The sequence below is a fragment of the Delphinus delphis genome, chromosome 17 (assembly GCF_949987515.2).
Source record: "Delphinus delphis chromosome 17, mDelDel1.2, whole genome shotgun sequence".
NCBI classification, from domain to species: domain Eukaryota; kingdom Metazoa; phylum Chordata; class Mammalia; order Artiodactyla; family Delphinidae; genus Delphinus; species Delphinus delphis.
The window spans coordinates 32,515,020-32,536,538 of NC_082699.1; the positions used below are offsets into that span (position 1 = coordinate 32,515,020).

At 36.6% G+C, this 21,519-nt stretch overlaps 1 protein-coding gene across 1 annotated transcript; it reads left to right on the top strand.

Moving 5' to 3' along the window:
• The first annotated feature begins 492 nt into the window (after nt 1–492).
• On the top strand, nt 493–19,288 carry LOC138414320 (receptor-interacting serine/threonine-protein kinase 2-like). Its single transcript, XM_069541563.1, has 6 exons — nt 493–679; nt 5,381–5,534; nt 8,172–8,327; nt 16,411–16,568; nt 17,646–17,695; nt 18,536–19,288. Exons 1-6 carry the CDS (start codon nt 507–509, stop codon nt 18,700–18,702), a joined length of 858 nt encoding a protein of 285 aa, XP_069397664.1. The 5' UTR covers nt 493–506; the 3' UTR covers nt 18,703–19,288.
• The last annotated feature ends 2,231 nt before the right edge of the window (nt 19,289–21,519 follow it).

Below are 21,519 nucleotides of genomic sequence, written 5' to 3' on the forward strand. Positions count from 1 at the left end.
TGAGCGCCCCTGGCTCACTTCCCCACTCCCAAGCCCCCGCCCGAGCCCCGCCGGTGTGGCACACGTCGTCTGGTCGCCACAAGGCGGAGATCTCGGGCCTGAGGCCGAGGCCGGAGCCTTGCTGGCAGGATCGCGGGCCAGTGGCCCTCATCCCCGCCTCGGCATCCGCCGCTGACGTCGCGTGAGAAGCCTGGGGAGGGAGGAGCTCCGAAAGGCGGGCTCGGGTGGCTGGCAGCGCCTGGGAGGGCCAGGTCGGAGAGAGGAAGCTCCTCCCCTGTGCGCCCCGCCGCCGCAGAGTTGACCAGTCTCTAGAAGAGAAGAGTCCGCTCCGGCTCCGGATAAGCAGCGGCTTGGCGTGCGCTGCGCGGAGAATGGACGGCCTCGTGACCTCATGTCCGGCAGGCTGTAGTGCCTGCCGAGCCGGCTCGCGCAGGGGGTGGAGCCGCGGGAGCGGCGGGCACTTCCGGAATCGATCGGCTGCTTGAGTGCCCGCGCCACCCGCTACCATGAACGAGGAGGCCATCTGCAGCGTCCTGCCCACCATCCCGTACCACAAGCTCGCCGACTTGCGCTACCTGAGCCGCGGCGCGTCCGGCACCGTGTCTTCTGCCCGCCACGCAGACTGGCGCGTTCGGGTGGCCGTGAAACACCTGCACATTCACAGCCCGCTGCTCGACCGGTAGGGCGCCCTGGCGGCTCCACCGCGGAGCCCCGAAATCTGCGTTCCCCACCCCACTGGCTCTAACCCCCGGCAAGCGGGCTCTGAAGCCCAAGCGACGGTGACCACTTGGGATCGGCCGCACACCTCGTCACCTCTAGGCAGCCGTTCAACGCTTGGGCTAACATGTTGGGGAGAGCAGGCTTCTCTGGAGATGCAGCAATCACGCTTCTTTTCACTGCCCTCTCCTTTTTTTCTTACTCCTGGGCCTCCTTTCTCCAGACACCAAAAATCAGCAATCACAGCCCAACTCTAAACGTCCTCTTTATTGAAGTTGGGTTCTGTTTGCTTTGTTTTTCCCTTTTTTTTTTTTCTTTTTTGAAGTCGAATTCTAGGGCTGCACTGCCCAATAGGTAGCTCTTAGCCATAGGTGGCTATTAACTTTTTTTAAAAGTGGCTATTAGAAAATTTCAAATTGTATATGTGGTTCACATTATATTTTTATTGAACAGCACTGCTGTAGAGTCTGGGACATTTTGGTTTGGGCTTTTTGTTGTTTTTGGTTTACACGTGTAGGCATGAAAGTTTAGATATCAGACTCAATTTAGTTTCTCCTCTTACCGTCACAGGGAAGGAAGCCTGTCTCTAGAGGAAACTTGTATTATTTTTGCTAACAATAAACTGAAATCAGAAAGCTGTTAAATGACCAAAACTTTTGAATGTCTCTCCCATCCTGGACCAAGTTTAGTGCAATGTCCAGATTTCAAGGGAAGGCTAGATTAGTTCCTGTTTTCAGAAAAACCTTTCAACCATATATATTAATCAGTGAGTCTAGTCACTAGTCTTGTGTATTTTCCTTCCAATAGGAATTTAACTAGGCCCTGCATTCAATTCTTAGTGAGTTAACATCCATGACTGCAACATTCTCCTCTCCTCCCCCTATATCTAAAGTGAAAATACATCATGCTAGATGCCTGATTAGCCAGAGGCTGTCAGTATCCAACAGCAGATAAATTCCTCAGCTTCAGCCCTGCTAATGGTATTGACTTTCATCTGCCTGTGGCTTTTACTTGCTCTCTTGCTATCAGGCTTGGATGGGCTAGATCTCACAGTAAGTTTGAGACACCTCTAGAAATTGTTCCCGCTTCTTGTGTACCATAATCCTGATTTAGTGATATACAGGGTATATTTACCCTGGGTCTTGAATTCTGTGGAGCAATTACTGGGAAATTATGTGTATGTAGTCAACTTTGAAGGGTGGTGGTTGATTAGAGAGGGTAGATGTATTTTAGAATCAACTATTAAAATATGTGGAAATCTAGCACTGATGGACTCCTTAGGTATTTTAAAGGAGACTGATCCTCCCATTTTGGATGCTGCTTCTCAAGATTTTAATTTATCTAAGTTTTGTGCCATTTGGGGCCAAGAAATGAAGGGAGTTCCCTCTCGTGCTCATTAACAATTTCATCATCTAAAATTCTTCACTAAATCGGGTAGGAAATTAATTCTGCCGTCAAAGACGCCATAAGGACCAGTGCAACACTCTGGCATTACTGCATCACATTTTTTCTTCCACTTGTTTCCTAGAATGTTAACATTAGCTGTATTTATGTAGTCTGAGCATAGGACTGGGCTCTGCAGTTGACTCACAGGATGTCTTATGTCCTCACTTAATGAAGTGGGAATAACAGATACATGTACTTCTTGGGCTCTGGTGTGGATAATGTTTGCATTGTTCTTTGAGATCACAAAAGAAAACTAAGTTTATGTGCTGTAACATGTTCTTATTTTAGTGATTGGTGAATTATTCTCTGTAACCTGACTTCTGCCCATGAGAGGACCTTCCCCAGCAATCTCCCAACGCCTCATGAATAGGTGAGTCTGATAGGTTCTTCAAATACCTTGTGTAAACAGTGTAACTGTTTTGTAACTGAAATTTGTTATGGGTAATTTTGGTAATATGTCTGTAAAAGCTGTTTTACATTTTTATTTTTTTAATATAAAAACCTAGTTTTAAAGTGTTCTGGCTTTTTCTGTTTTCCCACTCATTCTTCCTGAAATCTGACTTCAAGAATTTTCCTTCTCTGATTAAGCAGTGAGTGGAAAAAACAAAGGCTTTAGCGGCCCACAATTGCAATTCAAATCTGACTCCAAATCTGCCACTTATTGTTGGCATGACCAATAGAAATTATTAATTTATGTGAGCCTTCGTGCTCTCATATATAAAGTAGGGATAATGAAACCAACTGTAGTAAAGTGGCCAACAAATAACAGGATCACAAGAGAAGGAAGAATGCATCATACTCTTCATGGGAGGGGGAATTAGTACATTAAGTATCAATAAGATATCCCCTAGCATGCCCTCTCTATAATTCTTTCTCAGAGTATCCAGGAACCTTCCCAGCAAAGGTGCTACTCAATAACTGTCTTGTTGACCTACATTTCATGAGGCAAATACAGACCTGTTTCAGCTTAGGAAATATAAATTTAATTAAAGCAGGTCTCACAAACTGGTAAAATGGGTTGCCTCACAGTTGGGATATTAAGTGGCTGAAGAGCAGGGAGAAGAAGAGAAACTCTTTATGCATTCTTGAAATTCTTGAATTTTGAAACATGTAAGTATATTACCTCTTCAAAACATAGATGACTAAGATGTTTTTGCTTTATTTTGCTTATTGTTTGTTTTTAAAGGAGGCTTCATAGTCTGGTCTGGAATGTCTGTTGCTTTTCTTATTTCAGCAGCCATTCATCAAGAGCTTGGGTGGTTTAAGCACCAACTAATCATCATTGTTTACCTAATAAGCTTCTCCTAGAGACAGTTCTCTTTCTATCACTGCTGCTACCAATACCAAATCATCCATGGAAAAAAATTGGTGACAAATGCAGTTCCCTTCATATATATGTACACACACACATATGTACACACACACATACATACACACACATATACACATATATATATGTATATACCTCCCTTAGTCAATCAGGTCAATCAGTCAGCCACCAGAGCCTGGGTATTCTATTCAGCTAGTGTTTTTCTTTCTATTTACACTGCAACCTTTATAGTTTCAGACTCTCATTGCTTCACATCTTAACTAGTATTATAATCTTCTAATACCTGGCTTTCAAACTCTACCTCCTTCTGCTGATCCTACACCTTGCTGCCAAGTTAATCATCCTAAAAGTTTGTTCCACTCCTGTCACTCCTGTGCTCAATAACCTGTAGTCATAACTCAGTGACTACCAAATCAAGTGTAAATGCTCTCACCTGGCTTTAAGGCTCTGAGATGAGGCCCTACCCTACCCTATTCACCTTCACTCCCTTTACACACGCTGTTACACATCCTGATTCATATTAAACAATTTGTCATTTTCCAGATATAGCCTGTACTTTAACTTCCTTGAGTTCATTTGATACACATCTATTAGACAAATTCTGTGTGCCAGGTACTGTTCCAGATCCTGGGGAGACACAGATGAAAAAGAAAGGCAAAATCTCTCCCATCTTGGAGAGGGACCACATATCTTGGATGCCCTTTTTCCAGTGGTTGAAATTCTATCCATCCTTAAGGTACTGTTGACATCTCTCTCTAAAGGCTGTAGCAACTCCCTTAGCCCAGATTTACTAGTTCTCTGAGCTCCCTATATTTATTTATTTATTTGCTTGCTTATTTACTTGTTTTTGATGGCGCTTATCATATTCTGCCTTATATTTTAAGTATTTGGTTTTCTTTTTTTATTTGCTTTTCTTATTTTTTAACTTTATTGAGGAATAATTGACAAATATAATCGTATATATTTAAAGTGCAAAACATGATTATTTGCTATACATATACATCATCATGGAATAATTACCAATATCAATATAATTAACACATCCAAAGACATACAAGTGACCAATAGGTATATGAAAAGGTGCTCAACATCACTAATCATTGGAGAAGTGTAAATCAAGACCACAGTGAGTACTTATTTTTCTTAAAACGATTTCTGGACAGTTTGAGGTCACAGACTATGTGTTTTGTTTTTTGGTTTTTTTAAACTTACTAGTCTCCATAATGCTGAGCACAGTTCTTTATTCATAATAAATGTTCAATATTTATTTGTTTTATGAATGAAAAATCAAATGAACCTGGGATCCAGAGTTAGCCCAGGGATCCATTATAAGCATTTACCTGTTCTCAGTGTCCTTTTCCTGTGTTCCAGTATATAATTTCTAAGCATTATTGACCCTTATGCAACTATTATCATCTAGTCATTAAAATCTACAACATTTAAGTGTTTTAATATTCAGGATATTTAGAAAATTTTTACATGGTATGCAACCATAAAATTTAATATAATAGTCTAATCAAATGTGATCATTTTAATACAACATAAACTTAATGTAATTAGTTCAAGCACCTATCATTCTAATATAGACTTTATAAACTTAAACATGGTATTCTTTCCCTTTCCTGAGAAGAGCACAATAATAATCTGTATGTAGCACTTTTTTCTGTCAGTGGCTTATACAGGTATTTTGGTCTCTAAACAGACCTATGGAATATATAGGGTAGATATTATCCCAACTTTAAACACGAAGAAACTAAGAGAAGCTGCATAATTTACATGAGGTCAAAAGCTAATGAATGAAAAAATCCAGGATTAATTAATATTTATGGGCTTGATAATTGTGTATTTTTCCTTACTTTGAAATAATTACACATTTTCTTTCTTTAGTGAAAGAAACGATGTCTTAAGAGAAGCTGAAATTTTACACAAAGCTAGATTTAGTTACATTCTTCCAATTTTGGGAATTTGCAATGAGCCTGAATTTTGGGGAATAGTTACTGAATACATGCCAAATGGGTCATTAAATGAACTCCTACATAGGGTAAGTATTATACATTTTCAGTCGTTATAATTCTGTTATTCAACCTATATAGTACTTTCGTTTTACAAATGATCAGATTATTTGGGGATATATAGATGAATCAAAATAAGAATAATGAAAAACTTCACCATTTATGGCTTCTTTTGTGTTGTTAAAACTACTGTGGGGCTTCCCTGGTGGCACAGTGGTTGAGAGTCCGCCTGCGGAGGCAGGGGACATGGGTTCGTGCCCCGGTCCGGGAGGATCCCACATGCCGCGGAGCGGCTGGGCCCGTGAGCCATGGCCGCTGAGCCTGCGCGTCCGGAGCCTGTGCTCCGCAACGGGAGAGGCCGCAACGGTGAAAGGCCCGGGTACCGCAAAAAAAAAACAAAAAAAAAAATACTGTGGAGTCAGACCCTGCATTCTAAGTGATCTAGATTATTTTGCTTAGGTTACTGTTCCTGAGGTTTACATTGAATTCGAATATCCACATGTATATATATGTAAGAGAGGAACAGGAGAGAGAAAAGATAAACTCGGCACACCATACAATTTATTGTTAGTTTAAGCCAGATTTCATTTTATGTTAAAGACAATGTAGGGTTCAAATTAAATGTTAATAATACCAGTTCATAAAGTTCTGAATTAATAGACCAAATAAATCTGAGTATCAAATACATGAGCTTTTCCAATAATAGACAATGGCATGAGCCATGTATCTTTTTCCCAAGGTATCAGTTATCTGGCTTTAATTGTGAATCCCATCAGTAAACAGATATGGCCCGGTTGTGGGGGGTGTCCAAAATATGTGTATCCATCTATTGTTGTTTGCTTGCTCTCATATTACTAAGATTATCTCTAGCCTGCAGTTTCTGTCAAGAAATATTTTTAAAGAACTCGGTCTCTTTTGTGAGGGGTGCTTTAGTTAAAACTGAGTAGTAACATAATCTGTAAAATCTAGTCACTGAACACTCCTAAATTCTGATACATCTAAATTCTGATACATCACAAACAAGAGAGAATGGGTGCCACTGTCACCACTCATGGAGTGACTTCCTCTGTATTTCGGGATACAACACATTCTGTTTGTGACAGGACCATCTGAAACAAGGGCAGAGTAAAGTAACTAGTGTCAGTGTATAAGATTTGTGTAACCAACACAGCAAGTAAGATACAAATACTAATTAAACACAGTTTCCTTTTGTTAAATGAGTATAAGCATAAATTCTACTGTTGTCTTCCCATACCCCAGCACCACAGTAGATGCTCTGGTACCCAAATTTGGAGCCCATTAGAAATTCTAGAGCCTCCTACAGGGGGATTGCTGACTCCTGGAAGGAATCATAAAATACATAGTGAGCACTCATCTACCTTCCTCTCCATGATCAAAAGCTTCCATATAGCACTATACTGCAGAGAGGCCTTGTTACTTCTTTAAACTATATAATTTTCAGAAAAAGTTACCTTTTTAAAGATTAAAAGATTCAGTTACTCAAGGGGATGGGAATCTGTGTATACAAGAGGAAGTAATGTTGAACATTTGTGTTTTGTGTTTCTTTCGGTGTCCTGTATTATTAGGTCAGGATTTATCTTGAAGCACGTTCCCCCGACCTCACAAAAGATTGTTGAAAAAAATCAAAATACTATGTAAAGACAAGTATTTTGAGCCACTCCCCTGCCAAGTTAGTTAATCAATGAACTATAAGCTGACCCATTTGCAGAAAAAAAATTCCTAAGAACAGTTTTGAGCTCAGTGGAAGCATACTTTTTCATATTATTTAGTAAAATGTACCCAGTGGCATGGTCCCTGATGATTCATAGTTGGATATTCCCAAATTATCTAATTTTTCTGAGTATGTTCATTCTCCTGGGAAGCTGTATTAACTTTTATGTTCAGAAAACATTTAAGAAAGTTCAGATGACTGTCACTTGTAAGTACCAGGAAATAGAAAACATTACATTTTTAATGTTTCTATGTTATATATACTTAGAAATGAAGATGATTTTTGTCTCCTTCACAAAAGCAAAACTCCCAAATGCTAATTTTTCAAGCTGAAATGCAAGTAAATATATGATTTAAAAATATGAAGTATTAATGCTTAGTAAGTAAATATATTACGGTCATAATTTTAATTGATGCAGTGGTTATCATCGTAATCAAGTATGGTTTTATATTAATAGGAAACTTAAAATATAAATTTTGAATAGAAACAAATTGTGTGTGTGTGTGTGTGTGTGTGTGTGTGTGTGTGTGTGTATACACACTCATGGGCACAAGTTATTTGATAAGAAGCCATAGAATGGGAAGATGGGTATGAGTATAAATATATGTCTGGGTATTATACAGATAAAAAATAATTTAAAACTGTCTCAACTGAAGAAAGACCCCATACCATGTAGTTGCATTACCAGTATAAACTAAAAGGAAATATCAGTACTGTAAAGTCATTATTTTCTCTAATAATTGAGGAAAGTAAGATACAAGGATGTTAAATAACGTCAAATTGATAATATAAGAAAATGAGTATTTTTTGCCCTGAATTTAATTATACCAGATATTTAGTTTAATACTATATTTCCTCATGGAATATTTCATTTTCTAAGTGGAAATAAATTTGGCCACTAATTTTAGTTTTGTTTCTTTCCACATATATGAAGAAAAATGAATATCCTGATGTTCCTTGGCCATTAAGATTTCGTATTCTGCATGAAATTGCACTAGGTGTAAATGACCTGCACAATATGAATCCTCCTCTACTTCATCATGACCTGAAGGCTCAGAATATCTTATTGGATAATGAATTTCACGTTAAGGTAGTTACTTTTTTTAAAAAAAAAAGCTTATCTGCATCCTTGTGTTTAATAGTTTTAAAGACTTTTTAGTTATTTCTTCTATCTTACCAATTTAATATCTCTGCCTTTTCCATAGCCCCTAATTCAGTGCCACTTCTTCCTGCTGCAGTGAGTTAGTTATTCCTAGACTACAGACATTGGTAAAATTATGGTTCAAAATACAGTCATTCTATTCTTAATTTAAATTGTCGATTATACCTTTGTTAACTTTTTATTTTGAAATTATTATAGATTCATAGATGGTTGCAAAGATAATACAAAGGAGTCCCATGTACCCTTCACCCAATTTCTGCCAGTGGTTACATCACATATAATTATAGTACTATTTCAGGACCAGGAATTTGGCATTGGTACAATGCATGTATATAGTTCTGTATCACTTTATCATGTGTAAATTTGTGTAACCACCACAGCAATCAAGATATAGCACTACTCTGTCACAAGAAAGATATCACTTATGCTACCCCTTTATAGTCATACCTTCTCCCCTCCATCATACCTAACTACTGTCAACCACTAACCTGTCTTCCATCTCTATAATTTTGTCATTTCGAGAATACTACATGAATGGAATCATACAGTGTGTGATATTGTGAGACTGCTTTGTTCACTTAGCATAATGCCTTTGAGATCCATTTAAGTTGTTGCTTGTGTCAACAGTTGGTTCCTTTTTCATTGGTGAATAGTATTCCATGGTATGGGTGTACAAAAGTTGTTTAACCATTCAGCTGTTGAGAGATATTTTGGTTATTTTTAGTCTTTGGCAATTACAATAAAGCTCCTATGAACAGTCCTGTGCAACTTTTTGAACAAACGTAAGTTTTCATTCCTCCTAGATGAATGCCCAAGAGTGTAACTGCTTGGTCATATGGTAAGCATATGTTTAGCTTTTTAAGAAACTACCTAGCTACTTTCCACAGTGGCTGTACCGTCGTATATTCCACCAGCAATGTATGAAAGACCCAGCTTTTCTGCACCCTCACCAGCATTTGGTATTATCTTAGTTTTTTATTCTAGCATTCTAATAGATGTATAGTGATATAGCACCATGGTCTTAATTTTCATTTTCCTATAATGTTGAATATTTTTATTTATTTATTTGCCATCTCTATATCCTTTTCAGTGAAACATCTCTTCATATCTTAAGACCATTTTCTACTTGGATTCTTTGCTTTTATACTATTGGGTTTTAAGAGTTCTGTATATTTTTTAGATATAAGTCCTTAATCAGATATGTAGTTTGCAAAAATTTTCTGCCAATCCAAAGTTTGTTCTTTTCATCCTTTTAACAGGGTCTTTCACAGAGCAAAAGTTGTAATTTATTTCTTTTATGATCATGCTTCTGCTGTCGTGTCTAAGCACTCTTCACGAAGCCACAGGTATTGCAGATTTACTTCTATGTTATCTTCTAAAAGTTCCATAGATTTATGTTTTACATTTAAATCTGTGATCTGTTTTGAATTAATTTTTTGCATAAAGCATAAGATTTAGATACCTAAAGGCACCAGAGCAGTAGTGATTTCAGTTACCCTATATGTAACTGATGACAACAAATAAAAAGTAGTTGCTGAGAAATTAATACTAAATGTAACTCACTTTATTTTTACATAGTATTTTGCTACACTTCAAATAATATACATAATTGAAGATTATTATAAGTATCCAAAAATGTTCAAATAAGTAATAAGGAAGTTGGAACAATAGAAAAATAAATATAAAAAGTGTGAGAAAAGTTAAGTGAAAAAATAAACCTTTATTGAAGGCACTCCCTCTGCCTAGAATAAAATGGAAGGTAAAGGAAGAGAGAAGCAAGCTGCTGCCTCAATACTACTTAAAAAAAAGAGACAAATCTATTACATCAGTTATAGAACCATACAGGTAGAAGTGACCTATTCTAGTCCCCTAATCAGCTGGTCCTCTGAATCCTCACTACAACAATCCCTCATCTCCCAAGGCAGTTACCCTGTGACAAGAGAGTGTTTAAGCTCCGTAACTGAATGACTGTGACATTTTTTTATGCAATCAGTCAAAACTCCTTCTCTGTTGCTTCCACTCATCGGTCCTAGTGATAAAGTGAGTTCAAAGTCCAATTTTATTTCCACCTGACAGTCCTTCTGAGATTTGAAGTTAGCTATAATCCCCTTACTTCTCACATACACTTTTCCCTTATACACATCTTTAGTTTCTTCAGCCAATTTCCTTATTACATAGGTTTTAATCCCAGGTGCTATCTAGATGCATCTGTGTTTAAATCTCTCTTAAATTTTGATCCTCAAAACTAATCAAAGTACCCATATATACCTAACACAAGTTTGTGTGGCCAACACATTAGTGAGGTCAAACAAACCAAAATGTCAGAGTTTGGAGCAGAGAAAGGTTTATTGCAGGGCCAAGCAAGGAGAAGAGGTAGCTCATGCTGAAAAAACCCTAACTACCCAAAGGGTTTCAGCAAAGCATTTTTAAAGGCAAGGTGAGGAAGGGACACACCTTGGGTATGTGGTCAGCTCTTGCACAAATTCTCTGATTGGTTGATGGTGGTCAATCCTTAGGTGCTAGAAGGTCTGGGGATTACGTGCCCATGATCATCAAGTAGTTAATTTCTTCCATTTGTTGGTGGTTTTAGCATCTGAAAAACTCAGGAAATATGCATCAGATACTATTATCTAGGTACTTTAGAGAGGAGCTAAAGCAGTAGATATGTGGGGGGAGGTCTGTCCCAGGAAGGCCTCATAGGGTCCTGGTCAGTTACACCCTTGATGTGGTGTGATAAATGTAGAATCGTCCTTAAATACTTTACTTCGTATTCATAGTTTCTTACTAATTCGTCTTTTGGGGGGCAGTCCTATAACAACATTCAAGTTGGGCTCAGTGTCAACAAGAAACACTGAGAGATTTTCTTTCTTTTTTTTTTTTTTAATGTATTGTTAATTAACTCATGTCTCCTTGTCATGTACTTCACAGGATATTTTCTGGACATCATCAAAGTTTATCTTGTTAGATTTGGGTGATAACTTCAGCTCTTAAGACCTCTTTGAACGTTTTTTCTGTAGCCCAAGGATTTTTAACTTTGTCCTCCAGCTTTGTGTCATCTTCAAATTTAATTAGCTGCTTTTTTGTATCTTCAAGTCATGATTAACTATTAAGCAGTACAGAGCTCAAATCAGAGCTACACAACATGGTCTGAAAACCTCCTTTCAGGTCAATATCAATCCTTTTATTAATTAGGGCTTTTGGAGAATAAGCATTCATTTTGTTTGGAATATTCCTAAAAGAGCTGTTATACAGCCCATATTTCTCCATTTTTTCCCATTAGAATATTACAAAAGTCCTTGCTTGACTGCTTTCCCAGGTGTCCTTGTTACCAAGTCCAAGTTCATACTGCTCACTGCAGGACAGGGCCAGTAAATCAACAGACGAGTTGTTGGGGCAAGGAATAGCAACTTTATTCAGAAAGCCGGTAGACCAAGAAGATGGCGGACTAGTGTCCCAAAGAACCACCTTACCCCAGCTAGAATTCAGACTAAAAGGGGAGAGGGTGTGGTTGGTTGTTGCAAATTTCTTGGACTCCTTTGTTTTTGCAGCAGTCCATGTAGGTCAGATCTTGATGTTCCTGTAAACGTCCAACAAGACAAATGTAATTGTCTGTTCTGTAACTTTTTATCTCTGTATGAATAGAAAAGTGTTATACCCTTAAAGGTCAGAGCCTTGAGAATGGGCTGTCTTGTATATTTCAGGCTATAGGCAACATTCTTAACTTGTAGCAAAAGCAATAGAATACGAAGGTTAAAGTAAAAGAAACAGATCCAATACGGAGTCAGATTTATTCTTCCTTGTTACATACTCATGACTTACTCCCTTTCCTTTTCTTCCTCATTATCAGAGTGGCTTTCCCTGACAACCTGCCTAGTTCCTCTGTATCCTCATACCTTGATTAATGCTTCTCCATAGTATTTTTCACCATCTTACAGAACATTTTTTATTAATATGTTTATTGACCGTCTTCCCCAATTATAATATAATAAGCTTCACAAAGACTAAAGTGTAGTCTGTTTTATTCACTGCCACCTGCTTAGCATATGCCGTATAGAAGCATTCAATAAGTAGTTGTTGAATGAACAAATGAATGAATTCCAGATCTTCTATATATACCCGATAGGTCTGATAATTTAATAGTCAAGGATATTATTAAAGTACCTCAGAATGTTTTATAATATACAAACTGTTTTAACATTTACTCTTTGACAGTAGTACTACTGACAAAAAAGGAAATGAAGTCTGTCATTCCTTTATTAAGTATTTGTGGAGCAACAGTGTTGTGCTAGACATCCCAAGTACTTGGGATATGTCGCATGAGGTCTGAAATTGATCACTGGGCTAATATAATTTTTCATTAGTTCTTTCTGGCTCTTTTATCAATTACTCATAAAGTAACCCTTTCATTAAATTTTTAAACCTGGGATTAAGGGTAGTCTCTGCCAATATATAGATTTGCAAAATCAATATTATTTTCCCTTTTTAAAAATCAGAATGACATTTGCTTTTCTCGTATCCTGTAATACCTTTCCATCACCATGGAGGTATTTGCGAGTATTCTAACTAAACCTGAAATATATGTAAAATGACCTGAGATTTGTACTTTATAAACTTTTCAACCTCCTTGGACTTTATTTTCTTCATCTCAGTCCAGAAACTATTCTTGATACAGAAAACAGAAGCAAAGTAATAGGTGATGATGATCCCTACTTTCTCTTTTTCATTGATCAGTAGGGTACCCATGGTCTTTCTTTGAAATAAATAGAATTTAAACTAGTTTGGCTTTGTGTGTTTTTTTTTAACTTTTATTAGCTTTAACACATACAAAACTGTGACCTTTCTAATACTATTCTTACAAATTATGATACTCTTTTATATGCATCTTGTGTGTCTCTACTTTTTATTTTATAAATGTCCCTTAAAAGTCAAAGTTTATCAGTGATTCATGAAAAAGTAACAGTTACCTGATCTACCTATCTTCTTGGAAGGGCCTTTAAATGAAGTGCAAAAAATCTTTTAAAATACTTAATGAAATTAAATGGAAACACACCTTGCTACAGTTTTTTGAAGTAAATTTTTATACTGGAATGCTAACCAGAAACATAGTATCTAAAAGAAAAACATACTACCAATTAAGATCAACCAGGACTTTTCTACTTTAAAAAGAATACATTCAATTTGTTTATCTGCTGGTCAGTATCAATTAGTGCACCTTAAATACAAATGAACCTGTGGTAGGCTTATTTGAAATAAATGTTTATATGTACCATGTTTGATTTCTCAGCTATTCTGTCCATGATGTGTGGAACTTCTAAGAATACTTAAAGTTATTCCTCATAGCTTCTTACTGATAACTTTATAAATTTACAGACATGGATAGTATTATATAAATGAAAATAGCTATTCTGGTAGGGTAATAAGATTATGGATGAGTTTTATGAATAGTGTGTTTTAATTTCCTCTAGTTTTTTAATCTTTTTTTAAATTGAAGTATAGTTGATTTACAATATTATGTTAGTTTCAGGTGTACAGCAAAGTGATTCAGTTTTATATATTTTTCAGATTATTTTCCTTTATAGGTTATTTTGAGATACTAAATATAGTTTCCTGTGCTAATACAGTAAATTCTTGTTGCTTTTATCATCTTTTTTAGCTAAAAAGAACCTTTACCTTTGAAATGCATGTTAATATCTTGTATAGAATAGAAAAGTTCCTATCCTCTGTCTTCATTGCTGAATGATACCAGGACCCTCAAGAAATCGTGGAACTTGTATTCCTCTCATCATATTCTTCACTTTTTTTTCTTCTCTGGAAGATCCAAATTTAATGAATCGTGTCTTTGGTATATGGTGTTTGTAATAGAGAAGGGGGACAAATATGGTTCCATGTGAAAGCCAAACTAAATTAGCTGATAAAGGGAATTCTGATTAAGTTTTCTAGGTGAGATTTAAGAACATAGATGAAGACCTTAGGTGAAGTGAAAGGAGCACATAAGGAAGCAAGCTCAGAATACATTTTCTCCAGCACTGTATTCAAACCAGTATTTAGCCCAGTAGTTTGCAATTTGTGGGTCAGGTATAAGATGGACCACATCCCAGTTTTTGTTTTTTTTTTTTAACATTTCTCACTGTGGCACAGAAATAAACTTTGCTTCTCATAGTAATGCTTATTATCCTAGCAGATGTGCAGCTGGAGGACTGTTTTCGCTTTTAGAGAATGAGTGGGAGGAATAAGAGTTTGTAGTGGCAAGTAGAAGTAAGTAGGATATACGGTTCCCCAGAGTCTTAATACCACCTCAAAGTGTATTAAAGGCCCTGAAACTATGTACTGTGCTTATTAGTATTGTATGAATAAGAGCAATCTTTAGAGGCTTATTCCCATGTACAAAACATTAATAATACTAACACACAGGGGTCATTTACTATGTGTCAGATACTGTTCTGAGTGCTTCACTTAGAATAACTAGTTTAATATCCTCAGTACAACCCTGTGTTATGTTATTATCCCCAGTTTAAAGATGGGTAATCTGAGGCACAGAGAAATTAGAAAACTTGTCCAAGGTTGCACAGCTAATTAAGGGGTAGAAGTGGAATGTAAATCTAAGTAATCAAGGCTCTAGAACCCATGTTCCAGAACACATATTATATTGCCTTTAGAAATCAATCCAGCTTATCTTCATGTAGTGGCACCATGTTTCCTCTTGGTCTTTTCTAATTATTTTTCTTAGACTTACCCTTTTATTATGATAATGTATGAAAGATTCATATAGGCTACCCCCTCCCTTTTTGGAGTGGGGCCATAATTTTTTTTAATCTCAAATTCATCTAAACACTAAATAACTTATTTCTTCTCTTAAAGCTAGTGAACATTTTAAGAGTTAATTGATTGAACCACAAATGGTGTGCTGGATAGAGCTCGAGCTGTTCCACTCTGTTGACTCCTAAATTGTGCCATGTGAAGGTCTAAGTGATTTAAATGTCTTCAGAGTTTTCCTATACTCTTTTGTTCACTAAATATTGTTTCTGTTCTTACATTTTTGTCTCCCTTTTAAAAAAAACATTGGAACGTTTTAGATACTTAGTTATAAGATATTGTGTATTGATAGCATCTGCACAAAATTTACAAGTGAAGTAAAACTGTAAAGGACATATCAAAAGTACAGAATGTTTGTCACTGATAATGCTTTAGGCACTCCTTGTCATGGACATAAATATGTTTTTTTACTCTTTTTTTTTGGTGGTACGCCGGCCTCTCACTGTCGTGGCCTCTCCCCTTGCAGAGCACAGGCTCCGGACGCGCAGGCCCAGCGGCCATGGCTCACGTGCCCAGCCGCTCCGCGGCACGTGGGATCCTCCCGGACCGGGGCACGAACCCGCGTCCCCCGCATCAGCAGGAGGACTCTCAACCACTGCGCCACCAGGGAAGCCCATAAATATGTTTTATATGCTAACTATACTATTGTTAACAGATATTCTTTTAGTGGTAGGCATAAATCATATAATAATGAGTTATACTATATTGGAATTTTACTTATTTCAAAATTTAAGGATACTATTTTTAGCACATTATAAATAAGAACATATAAACCTGAGTTGTAAACAATACCCAGTGACAATCGTATTAGATATGACTAGTTTAGCAGTTTTGTGAGGTATAGGTAAATTTTGAAAGCACATGATATAAAGCTACTTGTCACAAAAAGTGAAGTGTATATACTCATTCAGAATAAAAGGCAAAAATACTCCTGTTTAAGTTTCCAAAACTTAGTCTCTTAAAATTTGTAATATTATGCTGAACTTCAAGTCAGTTTATATTGCTTTTAGAGTTGTTGGGTTCAGCACTATGGAATCCAATTTGTTAAGAAACTAATAGACTATTATAGAAATAAAATATTAATATATATAGCATTTACTCTGGTCTCATGTCTAAATATAATAAATATAAACAAAAACAATTCTTGAATTTTTTTAAAGAGAAAATATAAAAATTCAATTACTCTTTTCCCTTCCAGATTGCAGATCTTGGCTTATCAAAATGGCGCATGATGTCCCTCTCACAATCACGAAGTAGTAAATCTGCACCAGAAGGAGGGACAATTATCTATATGCCACCTGAAAACTATGAACCTGGACAAAAATCAAGGGCTACTATCAAGCATGATATATACAGGTACAGCATGTTACTTTTGCTCCGAGTTAACCTTGTCTAAAAAACAAGATTAATCAATCCGAATTTTGAAGCTACATTTTAAAAGTATGATTTTTATGCTTCTCTCATAAGTGTGGTGAAAATAAATTAGAGACAGTGGTTAATGTTTTTCATATTAAAGATGCCTTGCTTTGGGAGTTCCCTGGTGGCCTAGTGGTTAGGATCCCGGTTTTCACTGCCGTGGCCCAGGTTCAGTCCCTGGTCAGGGAACTGAGATCCCACAAGCTGTGTGGTGCAGCCAAAAAAAAAAATTAAAAATTAAAAATGTGAAAATAAAGATGCCTTACTTTTTTTTTTAATATTTATTTACTTATTTATTTGGTTGCGGCGGTGGGCTCCTTAGTTGCGGCACATGGGCTCCTGGGTTGCAGCATGCAGGCTCCTCAGTTGCAGAATGCATGTGGGATCTGGTTCTCTGACCAGGGATCAAACTCGTACCCCCTGCATTGGGAGCATGGAGTCTTAACCACTGCGCCACCAGGGAAGTCCTGATGCCTCGCCTTAAGCTACTTTTACATCCTTAAAAATTATTAAAGCATATCTTGTTGTCCTATCAATTTATAATATTCAAGGGTTTTTATCATATGTGACCTTGATAGGGGGAGGGAAACAGTGCAGTTAACATTTAACACTACCAAAAGAGACAGTACTTACACCAGAAAAAGAGTCAATAGAATAGGGCTACATGAGACAGCCTTTTTTATTGCTCTTTATTTTGTGTGAATAATAGAATCATGTAATTAAAGGGCATAGCTTATCTAGGTGTTAGAGAATCATCCACAAGTTATCCTTGCCTATAACTTCAAGTTCTTATTACAGTAATTTCCTAATTTTTCAAATTGAATTAATTCCCTTTCAAAACAAAACTGTATATGAATATTCATCATCTTGGTTCTATATAGTGATTCTTTAAGCAGCATTTCACTACATTATTACTTTAAAAAATGGTATCTCACAGTCAGCTTTTAAAATCAGTACCATTTTAGTTTATTATGAATAGTTTATAAAGTACTATATGTATATTTTTATCTTAAACAGCTATGCAGTTATCACATGGGAAGTCTTATCTAGAAAACAGCCTTTTGAAGGTAAGTGTACTTTGACTTCCTTATTCTAGGTGACATCATATTGGTAAGTCATACTCAGAACTATCTGAATAAAGATCACTTATTTTAAATCTGCCTAACAGTCATTTTGTGGAAAACACACTAGAAAAACAACAATTTGTCATTGTGAATCCACTGTATGATGGAAAGTACTGGATTAAGGATCAGAAAAATGTGTAGATTCTTCTTGTTCTGATAGTAATTAACTCTATTATAAGCCACTAAATCTCTTAAGTCCTCATTTTTTTTATCTGCAAAATAAGAATTTTGAATTCTTATTTCTAAGATTCATTCCAGCTATAAAATCGTTTGTATGAAAATTTAACTAGTGCTTCTTCTAAAGACCAGCAAATACTGAAGAATACTTTTAAAATTTTCTGATAATATTGTTTCTTTCTTTATTTTGAGGTTCATTTAGGTCAGTTTGCTGTGTAACAACCTCAGAATCTCAGTAGTTTACAAACTAAATATTTATTTTTCATTCACGTTGGGTTATTAGTTGCTATGGCCCTTCTTGGCTCTGCTAGGTTCTGCTCAGCTCTGCTGAGCTCTGTTTTACTCTGCTCTCTTCATACTCCATTGGCCAAATCAAATCACATGGCCAAGCCCAGAATTAAACAGGTGAAGATATAAACTCCTCCCACGAGAGGCAGCAAGTCTGGCAATAGCTGGGATCTAAATATTCCTTTGACAGAAAGGGAAGTAATGAATTATTCCTAAGATTTTAAGATTCCCTCACGTTCATTTGGTTGGCTTTAGAATGTATTTAATATATTAAATCATAATATATTTCTAATGAATGAAATATATTTGTTTTGACAGAAATCACCAATCCTTTGCAGATTATGTATAGTGTGTCACAAGGACATCGACCTGATACTAATGAAGAAAGTTTGCCATTTGATATACCCCATCGAGCACTTATGATCTCTCTAATAGAAAGTGGATGGGCACAAAATCCAGATAAAAGACTGTCTTTCTTAAGTTAGTGTACAGTTTTAATCTGGGCCTTTTGAATTACAAAAATAACAAATACACTGTAAATAAAATATTCCTTGAACAACTACGAAAGTTAGCTGACAAGCTCAACGTTTTTTTTTTCTAATTCAAAGTTGTTTTTATTTTATGAGATGAGATTGAAGTGGTAAGGAGAGGCTGTTGACTATCATCATAAAAAGGTTAGAAATTTATTCCAAGTACAATGGAAAGCCATTAAAGTGAGTTTTTCAGGGAAATAACATGATTAAATTTAAGTTTAGGAGATATCACTCACTGCTATGTATAAAATTGATTGGAGAAGGGCAAGAGTAGAATTTCCAGACCAATCCTGGAGATCGAAAAATCAGATAGAATTAAGATTTATTTCAGAAGTAGAATGAATCATCACCTAAATGTAAACATAGAAGAAAATCTTCATGATCTTGGGTTAAGCAAAGAGCTCTTATATATGACATCAGAAACAAGACCTATTAAAAAAATTCTTTGATAATTGAACTTCAAAAAAATTGAAAAATTTTACACTTCAGAAGATGCTATAGAAAATGAAAAGACAAGCTGTAGACTGGGAATCTTCTTTCCAACTAAAAAAAGAAAACCAAATATATTTTCCATTCAAAACTTATGTCTAGTGCTCATCAGCATTGTATTTAAAAAAAATCAAAAGTTGCTATAATAATGGATTAACATCTTATCTCTTATCTCCCAGAACCATGTAATAGGGTGTGTGTGTGTGTGTGTGTGTGTGTGTGTGTGTGTGTGTATGTGTATATATATGTACATATATGTGTGTATGTATTGGCTTGGCCAAAAAGTTTGTTTGGCTTCTTCTATAAGATCTTACAAAAACCTGTACGAACTTTTTGGCCATCCCAATACATATCTCCTTTGTCCCCAGTGCCACTTCCAAACTATAATTTCTTCTCCATTCCCTAAAGACTCTAGCTCTTCTGAAGATCATGCCATTAGGCAGTACTTCTCTACAAACTTCCTGGTTTTTCCCTATTGTTCATTGCAGAACAATGGCTTTTGGCTTACTTACTTCTACATCCTGCATTGATCAGTGCTGCTGAATATTTGAGAGGAGCGCTCTGCGGATCTCTGGAGTTCTCTGTCTGTGTACTTCTCCTCTTTGGTGCTCTGTCCTATAAACTCTATCTGCCTCCGTCTACCCTAACTCCCAGCCCTGTCTCTTCAACTCTGAGCTTCCTCTGGGCCCCACCTTACTTCTCTACCCTGTAGTATAGCTGGAAACTCTCCCAAGGCAGTAAGCTTGGGTAGTCAGGCTGTCATAAGGCTGACCTCAGTTGTTTCCTATCACTTAGAGATCACTGTCCTTTGTTGCCTGATATCTAGTGTCTTGAAAACCACTGTTTCATGCATTTTGTCTGGCTAATGGTTGCTTAAGGCAGGAGGGTGAATTGGTCCTTGTTTCTTCATCTTGGCCAGAAATGGAATTCATTGGTTTCTCTTTAAATTAATGGCTAAAACTAGGCACTAAACTCTACTTAGCAATTCTGTTATGTTTCTCAAATACATCTACTATTCCATTCTCATATATCACCTGTTGTTAAGTTGTGGTGCAGGGACCTCTGGAGGTGGGGTTGGTTCCTGAGACTTTTCTAAGTGGTTCACAAAATCAAAACTTTTCAAAATAATAAATATTAAGGTATTATTTTCCCTTTTTACTCTCATCCTCTGGAAAAATCTTTCCAGAGACTAAATTAAGTATGATGATATCATTGCTCCAACGGATAATGGAATGTGTTTTCATTTACTCTGATGTGTTAAAATTTTCTGTTTTAATCTAATGTAGTAAATATCAATAGATATGACCAACGTATACAACAGCTCTTAATAATTTTGAAGAGTTCTGAGACCCAAAAGTTTGCGAATTACAGACTTAGATGATCATCTTGTACTACTGTAGGAGATGCATAAGTCCCATACTTCATGTTTCCAAAGGGAAGATGAAATTCCATTTCAATCCCTAAGAAGGAAAGCATGGGAGGAACATTTCTAGTCCTATCTGCCCCTCAGCACTCCTCCTCCTCATTTGTTAGTTTTAGAGAAAAAGCAAGCGTACTCATCTAGTCCCTTCTCAGTTTTCTCCTCCTTTTAGAAGTAAGCTTGTCTAAAGGATGCACACATTTTGTGCTTCCCCATATGGAAGCAGGTGAGGCCTGTAGCTGAGTGAGTAAAACTGTCAACTGAAGGGACAAAGTGTTACTAAGCCCATATGCTACAGATCTAAAAAGGGACAGATTCCAATTAGCTTTATCAGTAATAAAGGTGATGTTTTGATCATCATCTCTCATTATTGTGTGGCTTTTCTTAATAGATTCTGAACTTAGGAAGACAAGACAGGGGTAATGCATATTGTACCTTATCTTCCCTTCTTAAACCTCCTACACCCTATGTTCTGTATTTCTTTTGAGCATTGAGAAAGTAGAAACCATGAGAGAGAACTCCCTTGTAGTTCCACTACCAGATCTATAAACTTAGTTGTACTTGACCTGTCTTTCCTGCTTTATCTCTTTTACAGTGGGAAAAAAGTGTTCTTACACAATTGTAAACAGTATTACTTGTGCTCTGGATGCCATTCCCTTACTCTCTTCAGCATTCTGTTCTTTATATTCTCTCTCTGCTCTTGCATTGCCAATCTCTGCCTGTCTACTGGATCGTTCATCTGTCATACAGATCTATGCTATTATTATATCCTGTCTTTATATAGGAAAAAAATTCTTGACCCCATATCATCCTTCAGCTACCACCTCATTTTTCTACTCCCATTTAGATCTAAACACCTT

Excerpts from the sequence above, each read along its gene's own strand:
- LOC138414320 (XM_069541563.1), top strand. The coding sequence starts at position 507 with ATGAACGAGGAGGCCATCTGCAGCGTCCTGCCCACCATCCCGTACCAC. Across the intron at positions 5,535-8,171 it reads TAAATGAACTCCTACATAGG|AAAAATGAATATCCTGATGT; the intron begins GTAAGTATTATA and ends ACATATATGAAG. Across the intron at positions 17,696-18,535 it reads TAGAAAACAGCCTTTTGAAG|AAATCACCAATCCTTTGCAG; the intron begins GTAAGTGTACTT and ends TTGTTTTGACAG.